Here is a 10,374-nt window from a genome sequence, read left to right as displayed (position 1 = left end):
TTGTGAAAGCTCCGTGAACCCGAAGAACGGACGTCGTGTTCCCGTGAAAGGTTCCTACCGGGCGGGAGACCGGGTGTCGTTCCGGTGTAACGAGGGTTACCGGGTAACCTCCGGGGAGCAGGACGCCTACTGCCTGCAGAACGGAACCTGGTCCAGCCCTCCACCGGAATGTCAAAGTAAGAATGGTCTAGTTACGACGTAGTTCCGTCTAAACAGAATATTTGACATTATGGAAAGCAAAGGATTATGGAATCCTATGTTACAGGGCACCTATTAAGTGAAAGGTAATACAATCGCAACTGCCCCATAAATGTCCTAGACCTTTATTACAGGGTTCTTGATAGGGTCCTACAAATATTTACACTGTTGGAAACTATTTCAAATGATCAACCTGTAAACCTTAATGACATTCATTTTAATTATGTAATATTATTTTAAAATGTACTAGGAAGCTGTATAATACAATAATAAAATCAACTCCTTTCCCTTTCATTTCTTCATTTTCTTTGCAGCTGACGGACGCCTGCGTCTCATGGACGAGCTGTTCAACGAGAATTTCTACAACCCGGCGTTTCCTCCTGACACCGGAACTGTCGTCATCTTTTTCCGTGCAGCCCTGGTGGATGTCCTACAGCTGGTATAGTGTTTCATTCATTTTTACGATTAATTTTTTTTTTTATTTACAAATCTTCGAAAATGGCATGATCAGCTGGCAGCAAGAAGTATTCTTTACAAACATTTTACATTGCAAACCAAGATTTTTTGTCAAAAATTGTGGTCCATCCCTGATCATGAGAAAGCTACGGGTATGGATACAACCGATAAATTAAGTCTGGCCATTAAGTTTGTTAGCGAGGGTCTATTCGGTCTCGCCCCCCATACTGTACCCGCATCATTGCATTGGATCAAGAAGTCGATGTTCTTCCTTTAGCAGTTTATGTGGGCTTTGACGTTAAAGAATTTTCCCGTGCGGTGTTGGGAGATCTGGACTGTATATGCACGTTGTTACTAGGACTTTGTGATATTGTGGTGTACTTGGTTTCTTTTTCTGTAGTGTATCCTCCCGGGAGCGCTTTTGCATGAATGCGGCGTCCAGTAGGGAGTATAGTATTGTGTTAACTATTCAGATCAAAGCAGAAAAGCACTTTTTTTTTTTAAATCCTCTACAACTTACATGCTTTAATTATTCTAGGAAGTGCATGATCAACAGATTTTGTCGTCGGTCGTATTCAGACTGGTAAGTTCCTTTTAACATTTGATACATTTTGCAATATAAATGCCAAAAGAAAAATGTAGGATATTTAAATATTCAGTTGAGTTGCTTTATATTTTAGCCTAAATTATTTTTAAGAAATAACGTTCATTAATTCATTTATTTATTCCTACTTGCAGATATGGAACGACAGACGCCTCCAATGGCAGAACTCGAGATACTCAGACGTTGATGAGATCCGCGTGTCCGATGACAAGCTGTGGAGACCCGCCCTCGCTCTGGCGAATAAGTAAGATCACGTTTTAATCACGTGAACCCCACTGTGTCAATCTTTAAAATCAGCTGTTCGTCACGTGCACACCTATCTATTTCGTTAATCAAAACAAATCTATTGTCGCGTGTACATGTACGTAAAACTTAAGGACAGACAAAAATCACGCATTATGCACATGGAACTGAGAATTAAAACCATGAACTAATCAAGCAGAGGGGGGGGGGGCGAAGGCGAGAGAGGTCAACAAACCACGCGCGCACTGTTTTACTGCATTCTTACGATTTATTTATAAGAAGGGTTCCTTTACAACATCTATCTACTAGAATGATTATAGCACAACTTGACTGGATTATATAAATCTAAATCGGTAACGAAATGCGTTTAAAAATACGAATTATGATTGAGTCACCAACTACGTTACAGTGCTGATCCGGAGTTTGAGGGTTTCAAGTCATCTGCTGGAGCGCGAGTGTTTCGGAACGGGGATGTGGTGTGGGACATCTCTCAGATATTAAAGACTACATGTGAACACAGTAAGTATGATAGTCTACTTTAAACAAATTCTACAACTTAGCACGGACGTTCATCTGTGTTGGTACAGGTCATTATGAAATAAAGACTAAGCTTTGACTTCCAACACTAACCAACAGGGACTTACCCCACATTTTTGGTTGACTCCATCAACCTTGTTTACGAAATGGACCCGTCTACTCTTGGAACGTGACGTCAGGCAGACGTAACCGTAGTAGCGGGTCATAAGTTCCAGATAACTTGTGTCGCCCCCGTCTCTGTTCAGGGTAGGCCTGTGTGCTCTTATGTAGTCACCCCCCTTAACTCCTCTTGCAAAGAAGTCCGATTCAGAATCCAGGATTTAAACCCTTTCCAAAGATACTGAGTTTCCCGGAGATTCAATGTTAATCATGCACTTCCTACAATAATTAAAACATGTAATCTGTAGAGAATTTAAAAAAAAACACTGCTTTTCTGCTTTGATCTGAGTAGTTAACACAATACGATACTCCCTACTGGACGATAGGTGATAGTCACCTGTTACGTCAATCCTTCCACAGATGTGGTAAATCTTCATAAATAAATAGATAAATTTCTTCAACCCTCTAGATGCAAGAAACTTCCCCTTTGATGACATGGAGTGCAGCGCGTGCATCGCTAATGAAGAACAGCGGAAGGACGAGGTGCTGCGGTGTTTGGAGAGAGACCACGCCCACTCGTCTCGGGTCGACCTGGCGTACTGTGACGTGGACACCTTCATACGGGTGGACGAGTGGAACACCGAGTGGGAGGTAAATGACTTTTGCCACATTCGTTGTAAGATAGTGCGATGTTTACCTTAGTGAAGGCAAATATCGTTAAGCAAAACTTATTTAAATCAGGACTTATAAAAAATATTCTATCATAAACACGTAGTACACGGTAATATTCTATCCTAAACACTTTTCCTTAAAGTCATGTTGTAAACCATGTTTTTTTAGGGAATAACTCATCTATAAGGTTTTGGCCACTAAAATCGGATTAGTGGCGTCATTATATAAAGTCATAACGACATCATTGTTGTTATGATTCTATTTTACTAGTACACCATCCTCCTAAATTTTGGTGGTCATACGATATACCGTTAGCGAGTTCTGAGGGGGAGTGAATTAAACACAGGGTTTTAAAACATAATGTTGGGTCACAACAAGAATTCAATCTTTAAGAGGTAACGCATTTAGCCCCAGACAATGACATAAATGATAATAACGTTACCTTACGTCATAATGATACTGACTTTTTATGTTATGATTTATTTTTTACTACTACTAGTATAATAAGTGGTTGTTTGGTTAAAGGGGGCGGGCCTTAAAAACATGTCTAGTCTAGTCTGATTAAGGATAAAAGTCAACATTCAGTTGTCAAAGGAATGTGGACGTGGAACTTTAATCGCATTTGCAGTTGTCATTGTTTTTTTCTATAAAATATGCATTCTTGTTAAATTTTATCCCTTTTACAACTACTCTACAATATTTTAAAAGCATCTAGCATAATGATCGTTCCGTGCAAAACGCATATAGAGAAGGATGTAAACATAAAATTTCAGATTGAAGAAGAAGAAGAAGGAAACTTCACATTGGCCTGCATCAAACTGCACATGCGCCGTGACCCGACCTACCACATGTGTACGGCCATCGCCCCGAGTTCATTTCTAGCACTGCTGATGTCCGTGACCTTTCTGCTGCCATTGGACACGGTAGGTCACGTGATTCATGAACATGAATAATTTATTTCTCGTGGGCGAGCACGTCGGCAGAACGTACTGCACCTGCGCGAAACTCGTAATGTATTGTACATAGAATTTCGGCAGAATGTCTCATATAAGGTCGTATTCCCTCATATAAGATTAGTATTTCGACATTAGTTTCCAAATGTTGTGTCGGAAAGAATATCCTCTGCAACAGGCAAAATTTTGATGCAACGTTGACAAAAAAACAACGAAAAACGCGAAAATAGGGGTTCTGCGCAAGCGCAGGACGTTCTGCCTATTTAGAATGTGGCGGTTCATTTTGGTCGTGTGGCGCAACGGCAGCGAGCTCGACTCGGAACCAAGAGGTTGTTTGAGTTTGAGTTCTTGCATGCAATGTGGTTTGGGTTTGAGTCCTTACATGCAATGTGGTTTGGGTTTGAGTCCTTACATGCAATGTGGTTTGGGTTTGAGTCCTAACATGCAATGTGGTTTGGGTTTGAGTCCTTACATGCCACTAATATCGTGTCCTTGGGAAAGGCACTTTTCACGACTTTCCCCACTAAACTCAAGTGGATATGAGTATTGTCTGAGTCTATGAGTATTTGTTTTTATTTGCGGGACACAACACCAGCAACAGCTGCCATACACCCACGTGTATGGCACTATTGCAATTTCTATAAACTGAACCAAATATTAACCAAGTGAGCTACACGTGGCCCACTTACCATTAATTATGGCAAAATTCTTTTTTTTTTTCATACCCTACCATTTCTGTTGAAAGGGAGGGCGCCTCGGCTACGCTATGACTATCTTCCTGTCCATGATAGTGACTCTGGTCTTCATCACGGAAATTGTACCTGCTGAAGAATCCCTGCCAGTAATAGGTAAGGAAAAAACATTGCACAAAATTCATGCAGCAGACACGATACATGAGATAATTAGTAGAACCGTGACAGTTGGACTTACATATCAGTAGTTACCGAATGTGTCCTGTTGCTGTGTTCTTGTTGTAACATCTGCTGTCTTTGTTGCCTTTTGTAGCGGTTGTTGTTCTAATCTACATCTGCATGATGGCCCTGTGGATGCTCTTAGCCGTCTTTACCACCAGGTTGAGTCAAAAGGTACGAATCAAACGTCAACAGAATTTAAATATTTATCCATATCTATATATATATATCATGGATGTTTATATATCTGTGTATGTGTGTTATGTGTATGTGTTGTGTGTGTGTGTGTTGTGTGTGTGTGTACGTGTGTGTGTGAGTGTGTGTGCGTTTGCATACCCCGACCTCTACCACTTACAGGATGCTACTAAGACCTACATAGTCTAGATACAATAATGATGATAAAAGAAACGTACCCCCCCCCCCCAAAAAAAAAAAATGGGATACAAACTGAGATGTTAAAACACTTATTAAGTGGGGTCGTAAGGCGCAGCGGTAGCGCGTTCGGCTCGGGACCTAGAGGTCCCGGGTTCGATCCCCACCCATGTCACCGATCTTGTGCCCTTGGGAAAGGCACTTTACACGACTTTCCTCACTTAACCCAGGTGTAAATGAGTTCCTAGCTTCGGTTAGGGACGTCCCTCGGATAGGACGTTAAATGGAGGTCCCGTGTTTGGGGAAAGCCACACCCCACGCACGTTAAAGAACCCACCACACCTTTCGAAAAAGAGTAGGGGCATGCCCCGGTGTGCGATGGTACAAATTCTACAATTCGGAGTCTTGCCAAGAATTGGCATGCCAGAATGATCAATTATATAATGATCGTGGCATTAAAGGAAAGACAAGGAAAGACAAGCAAGGGATCAAATATTGTCAATTTTGTGCCCAAACCTTTACTATACCAGCTTTAAGTTAAACCCTTTCTCTTGTCACAGAAAGGCAAAATGCCACGCTGGGCGAGAGCGTTGTTCCTGCGGCACTTGGCCAGGTTACTGCTGCTGGGTGACCTGAGCAAAAACATGAGGGGTGCCGTGGAGCCAGAAAGTATCTCCGTCGACTCAACAGACAAATCTAAGCAGCAAAACGCCATGGCCAAGGAAGTGGTCTACTATTTCCACGACAAACCAGCAGAAAGAGAGAAGCTACAACTTCTTCACGCCATCAAGCAGCTTCTGACTGAACTGCAGGCAAGTGTGAAGTCGCTACGTGAGAGAGAAAAAGAAGACTCCGAGCCGGATACAGATTATTACAATCTGGCTCATGTTGTAGACAGGATCTGCTTTGTGACGTACATCGTTGGTCTCGTTATTATCATTCCCCTTACCTTTGTTTTCACACCGTACAGTGGATCTGGTAATTAACCAGGATCATCTGAAGTGCAAACCGACACTGTTAACTGCTACCTGTTCCGAATTGTTTATGTTCTTGTCGTGAGGGCTAGCCCTTTATAATAGCCTCCGGCTAGTTGGGCAGTCCTGGCTGCATACATATGTCTTATTTAGCCTAATAAATCAAATCAAATCAAAATACTTTTTGTGAATGCCTGTAATGGTTCAGGTAACATAGAAAATTGCCTGCACCAGATACATTTTGAGAATGGTTTATACTAATACTGTTTTAAAATAAAATCATTAAATTAAACAGTAAATGCTGAAAGAAACTAGAGTTCGTGGCACACATACTTTCGCCAGGTGTAGATATTATTACCTCCATGAAAAATGGAGGTATTGTTTTTGGCGTGTCTGTCTGTATGTATGTCTGTGTGTGTGTCTGTCTGTCTGTCTGTCTGTGTGTGTGTCTGTGTGTGTTTCCGCAACTTTGTAGTCAGCATAACTTCAGAACGCCTTTATGGATTGTGATGATATTTGGTATGATGGTAGGTCTTGGAAAGACAAAGGTCAAGGTCAAGTACGGGCCTCCTGGTGGATGACCTTGGTACTGCAGCAGAACTACCGGTTTTTGTATCTTTTGTCCTGAACAAGCTATGGTCTTGATTTTTTGGTGACAGATAGCTTATCCTGTTAGGAATAAGTGGCGTAAGTTTGGTCCCCCTAGCAGCTTGTTCTGGAACTGCAGGTTAGTTTCTGGTAAAAACTTTCAAAGCCAATAAGTCCAGATTGGAACAACGTATTTTCATCATTTTTGGTGTGTAGGTACCTGAGAGACAGTTGTACATGATAAAATGCAAATTATGCAAATGAGGACTTTATTTGCATAATTAATGAGGAAATTCTATAATTACAGTGTTTTACATTATACTACTTTCATACATGTAATGTATGTAAGCTATGGCAGGCGGAGCATCAAAAGATACTAACTATGCAAATGATGACCTAATTTGCATAATTAATGCGAAAAGTCTATAATTTCTTAATGGTGAATGATGGGGATGTCATACTTGGGACATCTGTAAGTTAATCAAAAGTTAACATACATCACGATGTATATATTATGTTAATGCAGAGGTCATTTGCATAATTTAAGAAGAAATTTACATTTACATATCAAGCCCATATTTCATGGAGGTATGAGGTCTCGGAATTCTTGTTGTGTTTGTTTCGCACCAAGTCGACATGAATTTCATTAAGTTTATTTTCACATTAGTCACCTACCTACTAAAAACAATAAAAAAAACAATCCACCCGTGTTATATCAGTTATTCGCAGTCGAAGTATGAAACAAAATGTCAACTGCAGTTCCAAAGAAACCAGTAGGAAGCTAAAAATAGCACCACGTGCTAGTTGTCTCAACAGCTTTCGAGTACTTAAAAATCATCAACCTAACACCAAACAAAATTTACCTCAATTTTGAAGCTCCGCTGCAATACCCAAAACAGCCACAATGAGGTTTATTATCGACATTGACCTGCGTCTTTCTTGTCCCTACCTAACAACTGATCATTAACAACCATCTGTATTTTCTTGTCAAGTTATGTTGAACATAAACAAAAGTCCAAAAATATTCAACTCTCTAAAGCAACGTAGGGTCATGAAAAGATAAACATTTTCGGAGTTGAACTTTGTTTCTATAACCTCTGCACACCTACCAAATTTTATTATGATCCATTAAAAATGTTTCTGAATACATGCAATGGACAAATGCACAAAAATATCCGCTAAAATACGATTTAAAAAAAACAGAGCATTTTAAAACTTGAACTACATGTTTAAAAAATTAGCTACCAACATACCAAAAATTAGATAAAATCCATCCACAGATAATCAAGTTGACGTTGACCTTAATACGGTGACACGCCACAGCTGCTCAGCCAGAATCTACCGGTTCCATGTTTCTTTTTGACCCAAGCAAAGATTCTACGTACAACTACGTTTGTATACAAACACAGAACATTAAACCGGTGCAAGTAGAGAAAATACAGCTCCAATTTAGGTAGGTGTGCCTGCTCACGTATATATGCAGTAAGTATTTCAAACTCTATTAGCATAGGCAGAGATGACAGCAGGCTTACGAACATCAGGAAAAACTTTATTTCAGGCGTTTAGAAACGATACTAATGACGCGCTTTGTCGAGTATCTGTGTTAATCTACGATGCTACTTACAATAAAAGATTATGCCTATAAATGTTTTAGAAGTCTTGATACGCCCAGCTTCTGTAGAAACAATATCATGATAAGGGGCCACAGAAATAAAGTCTATTGCAACATATTAATTTCGTCTATATAGTTAAATGAAAGTAGTAAATAATGTTAACTTTTTTAATGTTAAAAAGTACTGAATTTATGTTGAATAGCATTTAAAATTTACATGTTACATTATATATAAACATGTTTTGTTATTATCAAGTACAAATAAACGTCTTTTATTACTAGAAGGCTGTAAAGTATCATTATTATTATTGTATGACTTGTAGTTTATCTTTGGATGGCGTAGTTACTCTAATTTTTTAAAGAATTAATAAACGAAAATAATAAATATTTTGTAATTAAAGTAATTAATTCAAGTATAGTTGGAACAATTCATCAATGATATTTTGTAATTGTGCGAGGTCCAAAATAGAGCAAAGCGTCACTTTATGGAGGTATAAATTTAATTATTACATAGCCCAATGACATTGACTAATGGGAAGGCCACATTTATTGGTCAATATTTATATTCCCCTCTTATTCCATACATCTAAAAATGTGAACAATTGTTGCAGCATAAGCAAAAAGTGCATCTTACAAAATAAAATACATCAAGTTTTCTGAACTTGTAAGGTCCAAGACAATAAACAACCCATTAACTAAGATGCTTAGTTTAAATCGTACAACATCCAAACGTAATGTTATCCTATGTAATGTTGTGTTATGTTATGTTATGTTACATTATTTGTGTTTGTATGTTATATCATGTTATGTTATGTTATGTTATGTTATGTTATGTTATGTTATGTTATGTTATGTTATGTTATGTTATGTTAATAAATAATTCAGGTACATTTACATCATTGAGCCATTTGGTCTGAAAAATCCCAAGGAAATATTTATTTGTACCTGTCATCAGACTATTTTACAAATGAAATAAATAGAATAAAATTATAGGTTTCAAGTGCGTATTTAAAAACATTTCAACAAATGTGAAACTTATTTCAACAAATAGACAAAGGAAGTGATCACAAAAATGATGCGAAAGAAAAAAGATACGTATCCATGAAGTTTGTAAATCACATAAATTTCCAAAATATGACATAATGTACACTATAATCAAACATAAGTTTAATAAGTGATGCATTGTTTGAGATTTAAGTTGCCGTGGCTAGTACAGTAGAAGGGTATGTCGACTTCACACTTCGCAAACTTATCTCTTTGATTGTGATGACAATACTTTCTGTAATGATAATGTGTGTCAGTCAGTCTACATTTAGACTATGACCTGCGCAAAACCAACAAACACATGGTTCATTCCTAATACTTGTAACAGAATCATTGACACACTTTTACATTTGCTTCTTTTATGTGGAGGTGATACTGAGCTTGATAATGACTTTAGATGATGATATGATGTAAACCATTATAATATGTTAAAAGAATTTAAACCTGACCCTGAAACTGTTGGCTACATTTTGCTTCTCTTGTCATTGTAAAAATTACTTTTACACAGCAATACATTTAATGAAGCCTAATGTTAGCCTCATGATATGTAAAACGTAAAAATACAAAATAATATCACGCTTGAGGAAACAGCACATACATAGCAAACAAGTAAAATCTGAGAATTTATACCTCCGGGCTTTTTATTGTATATTTTTATATGTTCTTTGCTATGTTAACAAAGAATTTATCAAGACCGGACACCCCTCTGTGCGAGGGGTCAGCTTCATGGACCAGACCGTAAATACCTAATACACGCCAAAGGTCAACGGTCGCGACCATTTTCACACTCAAAGGGGTGTTCTGGGTCCACCAAAAGGCACCATTTTCCCGCCCGAAAACACATATACAATAAAAGCAAAAAAACGTGCATCATTTACAGCCCAATAGCAAAACATATACTGAGTCCCCAAAGAATCCGTCCACCCAAACGCGAGAAACGACTGCGAACGTGAAAATCTAAATCTCTCACAAAGCCCTTCCGCGGAATCATATCTCCTCCCCCGGAGGCAAAAAGGCTGAAAATGTATGGTTCGCCTACAAAAACGAATAACACAACACAAACACGCTTAGTCACACACAAGCACACCACAAAAATTCACAATGTTATGGA

General features: G+C 38.6%; 1 protein-coding gene across 1 annotated transcript in view; it reads left to right on the top strand.

Annotated features, from left to right (window-relative positions):
• The first annotated feature begins 532 nt into the window (after positions 1–532).
• Positions 533–10,374, top strand: part of LOC109467156 (neuronal acetylcholine receptor subunit alpha-6-like) — an 11,899-nt gene continuing 2,057 nt past the window's right edge. Inside the window, exons 1-8 of the mRNA XM_019765097.1 lie at positions 533–637; positions 1,393–1,502; positions 1,911–2,020; positions 2,607–2,788; positions 3,583–3,732; positions 4,508–4,610; positions 4,768–4,847; positions 5,606–5,958. Coding sequence (XP_019620656.1) covers positions 533–637; positions 1,393–1,502; positions 1,911–2,020; positions 2,607–2,788; positions 3,583–3,732; positions 4,508–4,610; positions 4,768–4,847; positions 5,606–5,958 — 1,193 coding nt within the window. The remainder of the gene's footprint in view (positions 638–1,392; positions 1,503–1,910; positions 2,021–2,606; positions 2,789–3,582; positions 3,733–4,507; positions 4,611–4,767; positions 4,848–5,605; positions 5,959–10,374) is intronic.

The sequence above is a fragment of the Branchiostoma belcheri genome, unplaced genomic scaffold (assembly GCF_001625305.1).
Source record: "Branchiostoma belcheri isolate BF01 breed outbred unplaced genomic scaffold, Haploidv18h27 scaffold177, whole genome shotgun sequence".
In the NCBI taxonomy this organism is placed as follows: domain Eukaryota; kingdom Metazoa; phylum Chordata; class Leptocardii; order Amphioxiformes; family Branchiostomatidae; genus Branchiostoma; species Branchiostoma belcheri.
Note: the sequence above shows the minus strand (reverse complement) of the source record. Positions and strands in the feature narration are given on the sequence as shown.